General features: G+C 40.8%; 1 protein-coding gene across 1 annotated transcript in view; it reads right to left on the bottom strand.

Annotated features, from left to right (window-relative positions):
* LOC125921248 (phospholipid scramblase 1-like) overlaps positions 1 to 14,269 on the bottom strand; it is a 30,973-nt gene extending 16,704 nt beyond the window's left edge. Inside the window, exons 1-4 of the mRNA XM_049628691.1 lie at positions 14,181 to 14,269; positions 8,901 to 8,926; positions 5,605 to 5,685; positions 557 to 864 (exon numbers count right to left, since the gene is read on the bottom strand). Coding sequence (XP_049484648.1) covers positions 557 to 864; positions 5,605 to 5,685; positions 8,901 to 8,913 — 402 coding nt within the window. The 5' untranslated portion in view covers positions 8,914 to 8,926; positions 14,181 to 14,269. The remainder of the gene's footprint in view (positions 1 to 556; positions 865 to 5,604; positions 5,686 to 8,900; positions 8,927 to 14,180) is intronic.
* Between the last annotated feature and the right edge of the window lie 1,693 nt (positions 14,270 to 15,962).

The following is a 15,962-nucleotide window of genomic DNA, read 5'->3' as shown; positions in this document are numbered from 1 at the left end:
AAAGGATTAAATAAGTTAATACATATGTTACACTTAGGGACAAAGTCTGGAAAATAGTGCTTAGTAAAGGTTTGCTATTGGTCATTACCATGGATTATATTCAAGATCATAGAAAACACAATTTCCTAAGACATTTGTACTTTGCTTTAAAAGTTAACTTGACCTAGAAGAATTATAGCAATTTGTTAGGGAAAAATGTTTTGCCATTTCAGACTTTTGTGAATTAGTCATTTGTTAATTTCATTAAGTAAACTATAAGCACAGTTTTATTAAAAAATAAAATGAGTGGGGGCGCCTGGGTGGCTCAGTCGGTTAAGCATCCGACTTCGGCTCAGGTCACGATCTCGCGGTATGTGACTTCGAGCCCCGCATCGGGCTCTGTGCTGACTGCTCAGAGCCTGGAGCCTGTTTCAGATTCTGTGTCTCCCTCTCTCTCTGACCCTCCCCCGTTCGTGCTCTGTCTCTCTCTGTCTCAAAAATAAATAAACGTTAAAAAAAACATTAAAAAATAAAAATAAAAAAAAATATAATGAGTATTTCATTTATTTGAAATTACCTGACTTAAATATTCCAATCCGGGTGGACAGCCTGATGGAGGTGGTGGTGCTGGCATCCATGGTACCCCTGCAGGTCCACCTGGCTGATTATACACAGGCTGGTGTTGGACAGGAAACCCTACTGGGCCAGCACCTGAATAACCAGCTGGTGGAATTGAGTAGCCAGCCTGGGGGTCAGGATAGCCAGCCTGGGGGCCACGATAGCCAGCCTGGGGGCCAGGATAGCCAGCCTGGGGGCCAGGGTAGCCAACCTGGGGGCCAGGGTAGCCAACCTGGGGGCCAGGGTAGCCAGTATGTCCTGGAGGTCCTAAAATAAAAACAAGTGAAATAATTTGTAACTGCACAGAAAAATGGAAACATGAACTCTTTTGGGATTACTCCTAAGACTCTACAAACTCAAATTGCAGCTCAGATATCTTGTTTCTACGAAGCTTAAACTCTGTGTTTTTATCCTTCAGTGATTTTTCAATGAAGTATCTGTAGTTTCATATCCACTCTTACAGGGTTTGGGGCTGTGAACAGAGTTGGCCCAAGACTTACCCACCATTCAAATCTCAGTTGCAAAGATAAGAAAGTGACAGAAAATCAACAATGGTCTAGAGTCACCTTTATAAGGATTATGGAATGCCTTAAGAGAAACGAAAGATGGCAAGAAAGAGTAAAAGGTCCAAAATAAAGGCTTTGAGTCAGCATTTCTAAAACCAAAGCACTCTATTTTTTAAAAAAAAAGATTAATTTATTTAAAAAAGATGATTGTTAGAAATGGTACCTCCTTTATGTACAGAACTGGGGGTGGTTTTGCCCCCTCAAGGAATTTTTGGCAAGCTCTGGAGACATTTTTGGCTGTTTCTAGCTGGAGGGAAGAGTGATACTGGCATTTGGTAGATAGAGGCCAGGGAAGCTGGTAAATATTTCCTAAAATGCTGGAGTAGTATCCTGAAAAAGAAGAATTATCCATCTGAAAATATTAGAGTGCTGCTGTTGAGAAACTCTGGCGTAGAGGTAAAGACACATCCTTATTTCCAGAACTGTCCAGATGCTTATCTGGGTTAACAATTTGCCTGAACTTTTTTTTTTTTTTTTTTAATTTTTTTTTCAACGTTTTTTATTTATTTTTGGGACAGAGAGAGACAGAGCATGAACGGGGGAGGGGCAGAGAGAGAGGGAGACACAGAATCGGAAACAGGCTCCAGGCTCCGAGCCATCAGCCCAGAGCCTGACGCGGGGCTCGAACTCACGGACCGCGAGATCGTGACCTGGCTGAAGTCGGACACTTAACCGACTGCGCCACCCAGGCGCCCCACAATTTGCCTGAACTTTTACCCCATGATGCATTCCTATCCTAAGACTTCCTACATGAAAAGCAAAAAGAAAAAAAAAAAAAGAAATCATTATTGATAGTTAGGTTACAAATTTAAATTTCATAATTTACCACCCTCAGCACTCTGGAAAATACAGTTGGAGAACCAAGGAAGATAAAAAGTTACAACAGGCAAACTTGCCTTGAGTATTTAATAAGCACAGGAGAAGAATAAATTTACTAAGTGTATACTTTGTATTCTATGTGAATTTGTAATTACAATGAAGCTTCATAAGCTTATATGAATAGTCCACAGAATAGTAATCCATAGCAATGGAATACAATTTCAAAGGAATGTGTTCCATAATATTTTAACAGAAAAGGCTATGTAAAATTTAATACTTAGATTATACAATTTATAAATACTTAAAAAAAAAACCACTGATGGCAAGATACATCCACTATTAAAAAGATTTCTGGGGCACCTAGGTGGCTCAGTCGGTTGAGCGTCCAACTTCGGCTCAGGTCGTGATCTCACGATTCGTGAGTTCGAGCCCCACGTCGGGCTCTGTGGTGCTAGCTCAGGGCCTGGAGCCTGCTTTGGATTTTGTGGCTCCCTCTCTCTCTGTTCCTCCCCTGCTTGCGCTCTGTCTCTCTCTCAAAAAGTGAATAAAGATTTTTTAAAAAATTTAAAAAAAAGATTTCTTAGGAGATTAAACCTCCTACTAGTATCTTTTAAATATACTTTTTATAATTCATTCTTTCTCACAACAAATAAATATTTACAGATGTTCTATAATGTGGGTGGCTCTGTTCTAGAATCAGAGGATTCAGTTCTCAACAAGGCAACCTGCCCTCAGGGAGTTTACAGGCTACTTTTGGGAGAGAGGAAATAAATTTTTTTAAAAAGATTTCAGATTGAACTCACAGAGAAAATGCATGGTGGAGAGGGAAAGGTATCAACTAGGTACTTCAGATAGAAAAAATTCTGTTGAGATCTAAGATATGAGAAAGGTAAAGCTTTGTGTAAAGAGCTGGTAAGAAATGTTGCGGGAGGAAGGAAAACCAAATGCAAAAATCTCTGATTTCAGGAATGAATTTGGCATGTTTGAGTCAGAGAGAAACATCATAAGGGAGAGGAAGAGTGGAAACTGTTGTCAGTGAAAACCTAGAAACAGTTCATCTAGGGAGCCCATTAATAAGGAGCTTAGATTTGATTCCAAGTGTGATCGACAGGCCTTTGAGGATTTTAAGCAGACAAGTGAGTTCCATAATCTGATTTATATCTTACAAAGTTTGTGGGAGTGCTGAGCACTGGGATTTAAAATAAGAAATGCAGATGCCCTCACTGCCTAATGGGGAAGATAACTTCATACTTTATCCTTTACTCTAGGGATCTACAACACCAGTATGATCAACTGATTAACTAGAATTGAAGACAAGCTCTTTGAAAGGAGGGACCAGATTTTTATGACTATATGCCAGAGGAAAGTGATGGGATGGGGAGAAAGAAAAGGGAGGAGTTGGGACAGTTTCCTTGAGGGCTGCCTTTGAGCTGAGATCTAAAGGATACAAAGGAGTAGAGAAGACCAGGGGCACGGAGAAAAACGTTCCACAGACAAGCCCTGGGATAGTAACACATACAGCGTTCCTAATAATCTGTAAAAAGCCAAGTCGACTTGAATAGCAGAGAGCCAGGCTTAATAGACAGGTAAAGAGAAGGCAGGGGAGGCCCTGTCTGGTGAACCAAATTAAGCCTTTTGGCCTTTATCCTAAAAGCAATGAAAAACCAATGATGTACACACTGAATACTGTCTGTAATATGGACAGATAGGCATTTTTAAAGATCACTGGCTACAGTGCAAAGATCAGACCACAGGCAAGTCAATGAGGAGGACATGTGAGTTCACATTAGCATTATTTTAATCTTCTCAAGACCCTTGGAGAGAGAGGATAGTTGATTATTTCCAAAATAACGGATTAAACATATAGAATTACCTGAAATTTGGATATTTTCATTTGTATAAGGTCTAACTGATTTAACAGATTCTTCACATAATTGCAAATATCTGTCACTCAGTATTTGTAAATCATTATACCAGGCGCTTTACGTATACTCTCATTTAATCTCCAAGCTAACCTGAATGAGAAAATGTTATTCCTGTTTTATAGCTAAGAACTGAGACTTGCAGGTATAACGAGTTGTATAAACCACCACACAGCCATTTAGTGCAGAAGCCAGAACTTGAAATCTGATACAGCCTCTCTTTGCCTTTTTCCCACTTGCACACTGGGTACATGATGCTATTTACCTCCTAAGATTGACAGTTAAATGAGTTTATTCACATTATGCACAGTAAGCTCTCAATTTTAAACTGTCACTATTGTTAGCATCATTGTCATATTAAGACCTGCACTATATATGGCCTTGGACTTGTGAAATAAAATTAGGCTATTTTTCTCACAAACTCTCAAGTCTGATTATAACTGAATTTAATTATGTATCACCTCATTTTAACTAGCTGTGGGGTGGATTAAATCATTCTCCAAGTGCCCTGGATGAATATTCCAGCTTGCTAATAATTCATCAAACCACCATAAGAATTTACGGCAGCGGTTCTCAGCCCTGGTTGCACATTACAACTAACTGGGTAATTAAAAAAATTACCAATCCCTGGGTCCCGTGACCTGAGCTTCTGCTTTAATTCTCCCGGGACAGTGCCCGGGTACAGTGTTTTAAAATCTTCCATGTAATACTTAAGGGCAGGCACCCTTGAGAACTATCTCCTTAGAGATATTCTAGCTCAGATTCTTCTAACGGCAAACACCTGGATGTGATCCAGGCCCCGCTGGGAAGTTTCTTGGCTACACAATTAAACAGGCCATTGAGTTCCCAAGCAGAGTTATTCGCTCAGAGTAGAATACAAAATGGATACACCCATCTACCCAAACCGGATACCTTTTGATCCTAAATCTCCAGAGTGGTCTCTCGGTCTCTCAAGAAGGAAGTAGCCTGACTACTTGCAAATCTGGGTACACCATCAATTTTGCCATATAGTGAAGTTCTAGTAATTTTGATAACTGCATTTGTCTACATGAAAATCTCTGAGGTCTTTCAATCACTGGTTCAAAGGGAAAAATGTACTCCCTAGAATGTAGTGATAGGACTTGATTACTTTTCTTAGATATAAGGCATGATTAAGCATGCGTACAAAAAGCAAAGCTTTCATATATGTTACAAAGTGAAAATGAGAATGACCCCCAAGCACTACACTTTTATTACCTACAGCTTCCAGTTTTAAGCACTCACGTCTTTTCTGTGACTCTCACTGTACATGATTACCCTCAGCTAATATAGGACTCAAAAATACCCAGGGATAAATCTAAATGTAATTATGTGATGACAATTTTCAGAACAGATGAAGGATCAATTAAATATTTTACTTCTAATGTATATTTTGATGCAAACTTTATTTTATTTGCTACATGTAAATGGACTGTTTTTGTTAACTCTATATCTTTACTATCCTGCATAAGTAAACATTACTTTTATGATATTATTTATGATAATATATAGTCAGACAAAAAAAAATCAAGAACTAGGCTGCCAATTTCATTATTATACTTTTAATAAAAGACACTACTAAAATACACAAACAAAGGCAGACACACACCCATACATACGCCCTTTGGGGAATATCAGTAATTGAGTACTTTTGGATTTTTATTCTTAGACAAAAGTTTTACCTTGGAGTGTTGCTGAAGGATATTGAGGGGGATAGTCAGGTGGTAAATTCGTTCCTGGGTGAGGAGCATTCATTTGTCCGTCTGCAATTTAGGGAAAGGTAAACATATTTGCTTTAATGAAATATATATTAGAAAAAATAAGGGGCGCCTGGGTGGCTCAGTCGGTTGAGCGGCCGACTTCGCTCAGGTCACGATCTCGTGGTCTGTGAGTTCGAGCCCCGCATGGGGCTCTGTGCTGACAGCTCGGAGCCCGGAGCCTGTTTCAGATTCTGTGTCTCCCTCTCTCTCTGACCCTCCCCTGTTCATGCTCTGTCTCTCTCTGTCTCAAAAATAAATAAATGTTAAAAAAAAATTTTTTTTTAAATAAAAAAAATAAATATGTATTAGAAAGAAAAATACATTGTCCTTAGATAATTTCCATTGACATGATCTTTATATGATCTTGTGCTGTACTAAAATAAAGTGATTTCTTCACTTAACAAAAGCTGTTTGTTATCAGACTTAATTGGCAGGAGCATCGGTTTCAAACAAATTCCTTTTTGGATAAAATGAGACAGCTGAGTTACCGGGGCTGAACTTCTAGCTTTCAAACATGCCTGATGAGTGTTCCATATTTGGAAGTGTTCCAAGTGTTAATACCTAATTCCATGTTGGTATTAGGGGAAAAAAGTGTTTTAGAACCACATACAGACTGTAAGAGAGAGAGAAATGAAACTACTTGGATATAGGGATGATGATGGAAATAGTATGATGATTTTTAAAGATACCTAGTTATTGCTATACCAATTAGCCTTTTCCTTTTATCTTTGAGAGGGAGAGCACATGCGCACTCGTGCAACCAGGGGAGGGGCAGGGGCGGGAGGAGAGGGAGACCAAGAATATTAAGCAGGCACAAAGTCCAGCGCAGAGCCCAACATGGGGGCTTGACCTTACAACTATGAGATCATCACCTGAGCTGAAATCGAGAGTTGGACGCTTAACTGACTGAGCCATCCAGGGGTCCCAAAGAATTATTTTCAAAATATTTAAAATAGTGCATATATTTCAATATTGAATATCCTTTTTATGCTTACTCTGCAATTACCCAATAAGGTTGAATTCCCAATAAGGAATTCAAGAATATCCAATACCAATAAGAATACCCAATAAGGAACTTCCTAGTATCTGACTGATTTTGCCCAATAAAATCATAACTGACTGAATAACAATAAAATACATTAAACATTGAATATTCTTAATATACGTACAAATGGTTGAACCTCCTAGTCCTTCATATTTGTGTTTCCTAGTCACTCGTTTAGCAGCCGCCCCAGCCAGACAATAAATACTTGTTGGCCATCTCCTGTATTGCCTCTGAGCTAAGCTCTGAGGCTATCCTGGCCCTGTCTTCATAGAACTTAAGGTCTAGTGGACACTGCATTTGTCCCATGTCCTCCTCTGGCTCATTATGGCTTGCTAACTATAAACCCAAAATAGTTTCTTATTGAATGATGAGCACATGGCATCAATACAGAAGAAAAAGTTAGTCAAACTTTCCATCTGATACATTGTCTACACACTTCTTTATCAGAGGCCTTCAAAGGCTACTCAACTCATGTGGTTTCAGCGGGAAAGCTGGGTTGTGAGCCAGCCTTCTCCTTCACGCAATCAACTTCATGGTAACTTCAGCAGAATGGAGTCCACAGAGCTGGTGCATATTCCGGTAACAGAACCCTCTACTTTCACCAGGGCTTTTCCCTAAACAGTTGCCACAACGTACACTGACTGATTGCAGATCTCTCAAATACCACAAAAGTCATTCCATCCCAACCATTCCCTTGTTTGTTGGCTTCAAGTGAGTGGCCGAGTTCCTAGTTCTCTAGCTCTCAAGGCTTTGCCCACCGCTGCCACTCCCCACCTGAGCTGGAAACAACCGGATCACGCTTAACAGATCTCAAGGAAAACACTGCAAGTCTGACTAACATACCTACTCTTAAATGATAGGTCACATTTTGGCACCTCTAGGTACCAGTGTTTGAACAACAGTAAATACATATACATATCTAGGAGCTGACAGATTCAAGAAATTAGAAACTCATGATCTCTGGGGTTTTGGTTCCAGAGTGTTAATCCTGGTTTTAGGAATTTCAGTAGGAATTCATACAGAGGGAAAATAAGCAAATAAGCAAGTGGTCAAATATACCAAAGATCATATGAATTATGAATGGATTTCTGCATTTGTGAAATGGAACTTAAAATAATTTATAGATACCACAGGACTGTCACATTAATATAAAGATATTTTATTTTTACTTCTAATGTATCTATATACATGTATACATTTAATTCCTATTTATGCACATACACACAGATATACAAACAATTACGTATATGAAGATGAAGAGTTAAAAGGTGACTATGACCGTGGCAAAAAGAATCTTTCTATGGTGATCTGAAGCATCCTAATGCTTGTAGCAGATAGAAAGTGTAATACTGTATCAATTTACATTTAAGAAGGCTTGAGTTTGTAAGTAAAATTAAATTCATATAGCAAAATTAAGAGATCATGAAGCTTCATGAAGGAAAGCTGAGGTTTCTAGTCCTAAAGAGTATCTAATACAGCTAGTAAGGCTGACATTATGGTGAGAGATAAACATGTCTTCAGTATCTAAACAAAAGTAAACAGATAATGTAAATCTTCTCATAAAACAGGATTTTTTTTTCATATTTTCCCCCATATACATTGCTTTTCTCTTCAGAACTTTAGATTAAAAAAAACAAAAACAAAGTCTTTTATTATATGCTTGGTCGATATCCATCTTATTTAGAATTTTCTTGGTAGGAAAAAAGCCAGAACGTAATCATTGGTATTTATTAAACCTGTTCATGTGTGGATGTTGTGAAATATATAGCAGGGATATATCCAAAGATTTTGTTACAATGATCTGACATATTAGATTTATTATCTGGTTAACTTGAGTTGAATGATGTTTATGTATGTAAAATGCACACAAAAAAGGGAAAACTGACCTAAATGGAATATAGTATAAATTATATAACATATTTCCCAGTAAGACTAAAATTCCTTAGGCTTATCTAAGGTTTTATTTTTACAGGAAAAACTAGCAGTAGTGGATATATGTGTACATTGTCTTTACAGTAAAAAAAAAAAAAAAATGACCTAGACTTCGGGTTCTGGAGCATAAACAAAGTAAATTACATCCTTTCAGAAACTGAATACAACATCATATAAGACAAAGAACATATTAACAACAGATTTAACATTATAAAAGGAAGTCAACACTTAAATTACTTACTTTGCTTTTCCATGATTTATAGAGTTCTGAAAAAGAAGACCTGATATTACTACATTGTCTACAAATTTATAGGTCAAATATGACTGTTGTAACAAGATATTATGAAACTATACGTACACATAGAATATTCCTCTATTCATCTAGTCTACCAGAATCTGGTTATTTAAACCCTTTGGTCTTGATCCCATCCCCTGTTGATGTGATTCTGAGTATGACTTAAGAAGTTGTGCGCCACCCCAGGATGGTGGACGTTTTCCACAAACCTTGGCGGGGAGAAGGTCCTATAAGGCAGAAAGCTGAGAGGAAAACGCTGTAAACCTAAGACCCCACCTTGTAACCAAGTCAAAAACTGAAGCCATCCAGTCTACGCAAAGGAGGCTGGGCTCTAGGTTCACGAGGACAGACAGATGGGTTAGCTATCAGACCACACTAATGCAAATATCTCTGGATTCCAGATTCTATGGTAAGTTCTGCCCATCTTGAACAGCAAATTTGAAAAGGCCTGACTCTTTGTTATGTTACAAGATATACTTTTAGCCAGAAAATCCACTCTCAGGGGTTGTCATAGTTGTAGCACCGTCACAATCCAACCAAAACTTTGTGTTAGGTTATTTCTATACAAAATAATAATTAAAAAACCCAAAAAAACCATTGTACTCGGCACTTCTGATGAGGTTTTTGGGGTGACAGTGGGGTTCGTGGGATCCGGAACTGACAGCCAAGAAAGAACTCTTGGAGATGTTTTTGGTGCAAAAAGGTGATTTTATTAAATAAAGCACAGGGACAGCACCCGTGGGCAGGAAGAGCTGCCCTGGGACTTTGAGGAGAGACTGGCTATATAATAGGGAGTTGGGGGGGGTGGTAAAGTCCAGGGAAAGTTTCCAGCGAGATTTGCATATGCTAAAGAAGACTCCCAGGATACTGGAGGCCTAACTGTTGTCAGGCTAAGGTTGTTTTCCCTCTAGGAAAGCATTAGCATTAAGAGAGTAGGGACTTCCTGGAGAAACAGTTTACTAGGCCAGACTCAAGTATTTGTCAATGGGCTGCAGGTTACAAGGAAATTTAGTTCTATCTGCCATTTCCTTCTGTTTTTGTCTTCCACAGCACTAAGGAGGGGTGATGCTGAGGCTCCAGGAAACGAGGTCCATCGGTTTCTGGAGATTGGGCTATTGATATTTGTAAAATATTTGTAAATAGATGGGAGACTCAGGTACTGGGCACAATGATCTCTATCAGTTAACCATTTCTTTTTCCCCTTTCCTTTGTTCTAGGGCAGCCAGGAGTGCCTGAGGAGTATCGCAGGGATTCCCCCCGGGGTGGGGGTGGGTTGCAGCCTGTCAGCTTGCCTTATGCTCCCTCACCACTTCTGCCTTCCAGTTCCTTGATTCTTTTCCCCCTGATCTCTCCACTTTTAATCCCAACCCCCTTGATGCCTGTTAATTGCAATTAAGTCATAAGGCAAAACCTCTCCCCAGAGACCCCAGGAAGTGAAACTGAACAGACTCTAAAGCAGAGCTTATTTGTCCCTATTTGCTCTTTTCTTTCCAATTTGGTTACATTATTTTGAGTCTTAAAATGGCACATGTGTGAGAATAAGTCCCTAATGGCAGAACTACTGCAGAACAAAATCTGGGTCCTCTCTTTGCTGTAGGTTTTAGTATTTTTGCAGTTACATAATATCTCAAGCACAAAACGTGGCAGGTCATAAGTTCTGGTACAAAATATTAAGTGACAGTTGTAGTCACCTGTGTGCCAGGTAGAATAAAGCACTTGTGGAATAAAGATGATACCACAACACCCTGTCCGCTCCTGTTTGCTGTTTTAAAGATCTTTTGATATTCTCAAACTTAAGGGTCTATTAACAAGAGGTAATGTCACTCAGTTTTGGAAATGACTAGGCTGAGTCCTGGGTGATTTCATTAATTAATTAACATGATAACTTTTAAATAATATTTTCCACTACTCTTTTTGTTTTAAATTTATTTATTTTAAGTAGGCTCCACACCCAATGTGAGGCTTGAACTCACAACCCTGAGATCAAGAGTCACAGGCTCTACCAACTGAGCCAGCCAGGTACACCCCTGCCTTCCACTACTCTTAATAAGAAAAATATCCTAGAAAATTTTCCAAGAAAAAGAACATCATATTCATCCTGTACTAAAAAAAAGTCTCTAAGAAAGTCATATATGTTGTACCACTGGAATCTTAATTACTTCAAGACAAATATATAGTTTCAAATTATAATCTGATTACTATACACTCCTCCCTAACTCTGCTAAATGAGAATTTCTGAGATTTAACACATCATATACTATATACAAGTAAGTACAACTCTGGTAAAAATTATTCTATTAGACACCATAAGACCTGATGCAATTTGAAGTGGAGTTCATAAGCAAATGGCTAAGAAAGAATTCCTGAGACATGTTTGGTGCAAAAATATGATGTTATTAAAGCACAGGGTCAGAATCTGTGGGCAGAAGAGCTGCTCTGTGACTGTGAGGAGTGATAATGTATTTGAAGGTTTGTGGAGGAGGGGACATAAAGTTAGTTTCTAAGAAATTTCTGTATGCTGAAATCAGGGTCTTACAGGACGAAGATTTAGCTACTGTCAAGATAAGGTTGCTTCTAGTTTTTAATGGAATGTAAACATGAAGGCCTTAAGGCAGCCGTAAATTCCTACGGAATGTTACAGACTGCAGGTCTCTGGTATCACTGGGCTTCAAGCTGTAAGGGGATTTAATTTAAACTACATTTTTTTGCCTTTGTTTTCCTCATCAAGACCCATTGCTGCTCTGGGCTATTTGAAAATGATAAACCTCTTCCATCAGGAATAAGGAGAAATGATGCCGGTGACATCAGTCATGGTTCCACAGTTCACAGGACAGTGACATTCTTGACCCATCTATCTCTTGGGGTCCTGAAATTTCTATCTTATTGCTTTCCAAAAAAGTTATTGATGTAAAATCTGGAACCCAAGGGAAGCATCCATAATTTTGGAAGTTCCTAAGACTACTATGCCTATAAACTAGGCATAAACTAGATTTGGATTCTTTATCCACATTTACTTCTTAATTAAGAACAAACCACTTAAATTTTTCTGAGTCCCAAGAGGCAGACACATGTTCTTAATTATTTTAGGAAAACGTTACTGCTCTAATGACAATGGTAGAAATCTGTATCCCTAAACTTCCTTTGAATCTGAGAGCCAAAAGTAGTCTAAAATCCACCAGGCCATGGGCTGGGGGTTGAGACAGGTAGTTAGGCATTATACACAGAGGGAACTGTACAAGTCCTGTGGCTACAGGGAGCTTGACTCATTCAAGGAAATGAAAGACTTGTGGATTATAAACAACAACAACAACAACAACAACAACAACAACAAAAAAGATAATCAGACATGAGAATAGAGAGGTATATGGGACACAGTTCGTACCCATTTAATGTCTCTCTACCTGCATTCTATGCTCTCAAAGACCAGAATACGGCCTGTCTTGTCCAGGACAAGAGACTTAACTGCTGCTTGTTGACTGAACAATATGTGCACAGTATGATTTCACTCCTTTTGTTCATAAAGAACAGCTCCCTTACTAATGGGAACGCTGCTGAATCTCTGACCCAGCCACTAATTTTACATGCCACTTTTCGGGTTTTTTTTAATATATTAAATATAATTTATTATCAAATTGGTTTCCATACAACACCCAGTGCTCATCCCAACAGGTGCCCTCCTCAATGCCCATCACTCACTTTCCCCTCTCCCTCACCCCTCAGCAACCCTGTTTGTTCTCACTATTTGAGTCTCTTATGGTTTGCCTCCCTCCCTCTCCATAAGGTTTTTTTCCCCTTCCCCTCCCCCATGGTCTTCTGTTAAGTTTCTCAGGATCCACATATGAGCGAAAACATCTGGTATCTGTCTTTCTCTGCCTTACTTCACTTAGCATAACACTCTCTAGTTCCATCCACGTTGCTGCAAATGGCCAGATTTCATTCTTTCTCATTGCCAAGTAGTATTCCATTGTATATATAAACCACATCTTCTTTATCCATTCCTCACTTGATGGACATTTAAGCTCTTTCTATAATTCGGCTATTGTTGAAAGTGCTGCTATAAACATTGTGGTACAAGTGGTCCTATTCATCAGCACTCCTGTATCCCTTGGGTAAATTCCTAGCAGTGCTATGGCTGGGTCATGGGTAGATCTATTTTTAATTTTTTAGGAACCTCCACACTGTTTCTCAGAGCACACATGCCACTTTTTGTATCCACTGCAGAAATCCACTCGTTTCCCTTTTCATTTTAAAAAAGGGAAAGATGAGTAAACCATATTTCTCAAATTGCTCAACTAGGAGAAACAATGCTCGCCAGTTCCTGGAACTGAGAAGTGGCCATTCCAAGATTTACTGGAATAACCCTAGAAATAAAACCATGTGGGAACCAGACTCGTGAGTTTAGAAGCAGGGATTTTGTCAAGTATCAAACATAATAAAAGCTAACCTTACCGAGTACTCTTGGGGCTAGCACAGCTCCCACAGCTTTACACTAATACACGCCATACTGTAAGTCTTGTAACTCTTTTTTGACCATCGCACAATTTCAGAGATGAGGCCAGGAAAGCACAAGGATGAAGAAACTGGTTCAGAGTCCACAGCAATTAAGTAGTAGAGGTAGGATTCAAATCAGGTGGACTCCTGAACTAATTAATGGTCTTAGCTTCTATGCTATAAACCAGCTCTATCTTTCCGATTCGTCTGGTGTTCCAGAGTGACTAGCACAGGTTTAGGGTACACCGTACTCCTAATGAATACATACTGTTTTATGACAGCTAAGAGGCCCCACTAATCATCTCTTCTAATCCTCCCAGCGCGACAGCGGACACCCACAGTCCTGGTTCTTGCCAGGTTCTTCAGCGCGGCCAAGAGGTGGGCAGTAGTAGTAAAGGGCCGCTGAGCACGCAAGGCAGTTTCGGGCAAGAAACACCTTACCAGTGGTGCCGGGTGGTGGGGCCTGGGGGCCAACTGGGGCCACTCGCGAGTCGCAGCTCCGCTTCCGGGGGTCGCTTCCCCGGGACTCTAAACCCACCACCCCCGCCCGCCCGCCCGCTCGCCCGCCTGCCCGCCTCCTCTACTCAGCTCACCCCGCACAAACACAGCTGGCCGGACCCCGCGCCCCGCCCCCGCTAGCGGCCCCCAGCGCCGCGCAACCGGCCCCGGGAACCCACGCGAGTCCGGCGCCCGGTGCGCGCGCGGGGCCCAGGGGCGAGAAAGGCGCCCGCCCACCTGGGGCTGCAGGTGCTCCGCGCTGCCGAGAACCTCCGAGGTGCGGACACGCTCTCGGTTTCGTTTCCCGGATCCTAGGTACACAAAAGGGCTCTCCCACCGGCGCGCCCGCGTCGCTGCCGGAGGGCGTGAGAGCTGCAGGCCCCCGCCCCCTTCCTCGCTCCCCGCAGAGATTCCGAAGTCAGTTCAGTGGCGAGGGCGACGGAGAGCTAACTAACTGGGAGGTGGACGCCCGCTCCGACACGTTAAGTCCTCCGCAGGGGAGTGGCTGCCGTGGGGGTGCTGTCGTGGGCGCCAAACCGTAGGGAACTTCCGTTTCTCGGCTCTCAACCTGCATCACTTACATTTCTGTTACTTGCAAAGCTTGTGAGCAGCGCTGGTCCCGGGGACAAATGAGGACGGGTCCGGCGTGTTTGTCTCGACGGGGCTTTTTCTTTGTAGCTTTCTGACTCTCTGTCTCTCTCCCAATGTCTCTGTGTCTCATTGTCTCACCCTCTCCTTCTTGCCGGTTTTTCCCTTTCTCTGCCTCCCTCTCTCCTCTGCCCTCTCCCCCACCCCACCCCACCCCCAACGCCATGAACAACTTTTAACAATCACCCCGACTAGACGTGTTTAGACTGTTGAATTTTTCTTCAGCACCGCCGCCCGACCGGCAAACAGACTCAGTGAACAGATATTTGTTGAGCTGAGCTAAAGGACTCATTGAGTTTTTTTTCATGAAATTATTTTATTTACAAAAGGAACCTGTGATCTTCCACACAATAAAGATAAGCGTGGAGAAAAGGTGAAGCAAACTTTCTCCACCTCCCCTCCCCTTTTCTTCTTCCCATGACTCTGTTGACAGATACTTGAAGGATTACCAAGACACCTCCTTGGAGGAAGGAAGAGGGTACTGAAAGGGAGGGGACTAGAAAGCGAAATTGAGAAAAAAAGTAAGAAAGGAGGGAGGAAACCAGCCGCTTGAGTTTGAATCCCTTCTCGTCTCTGTGACTGTGCAAATTAGAATCTCTGTGCTTCTTTTTTAATCTGTAAAATGAGGGTATTTTATCTACCTCATAAGATTTTTATGAGGATTAAGGAAGTTAAAATACGCAAAAAGTTTAAGTGATGCCTATCACAGAGTAAGCACTCAATAAATATCATTAATCTACCACTGTTCTTCTGCCAATCAAGTTTTACCACCTCTCCACTTCCTGAATATCAATTCTAAATGTTTGCTATTCTAATTGGCAAGTAGGACCTTGTTATTGTTTTTGTTACTTCTGACTGTTGGTGATATTCAGTAATCATTCAGAGGGTTACTGAACATTTTAACATTTTATTCTGGGTTATGTCTGACATTTAATACAGAGTTTTCTGTCAGATTGGGATTGTTTATTTTTGAGACAGAGAAAGAACATGAACGGGGGAGGGTCAGAGAGAGAGGGAGACATAGAAACGGAAGCAGGCTCCAGGCTCTGAGCGGTCAGCATAGAGCCCGATGTGGGCCTCGAACTCATGGACCGTGAGATCATAAACTGAGCCAAAGTCAGACGCTTAACGGACTGAGCCACCCGGGCGCCCCAGATTGGGATATTTTTTGCACTTGCTGATTTGTTGTGCTCTTTACATTTTGTGGACTGAATCCCTCATTTAACAGAGGCCTACTTACTGGGTCTCTGGATTATAATCTTATTTAAAGTTGCTTTCACAACTCTTTCATTTTTAAATCATCTTTTACTGTGTTTTTTACTTTTCACCTCTGGGCTTTCTCTCTTATTTTCAAAAGCCTACTGTACGTTA

This window comes from Panthera uncia, chromosome C2, assembly GCF_023721935.1.
Source record: "Panthera uncia isolate 11264 chromosome C2, Puncia_PCG_1.0, whole genome shotgun sequence".
NCBI lineage: Eukaryota > Metazoa > Chordata > Mammalia > Carnivora > Felidae > Panthera > Panthera uncia.
Note: the sequence above shows the minus strand (reverse complement) of the source record. Positions and strands in the feature narration are given on the sequence as shown.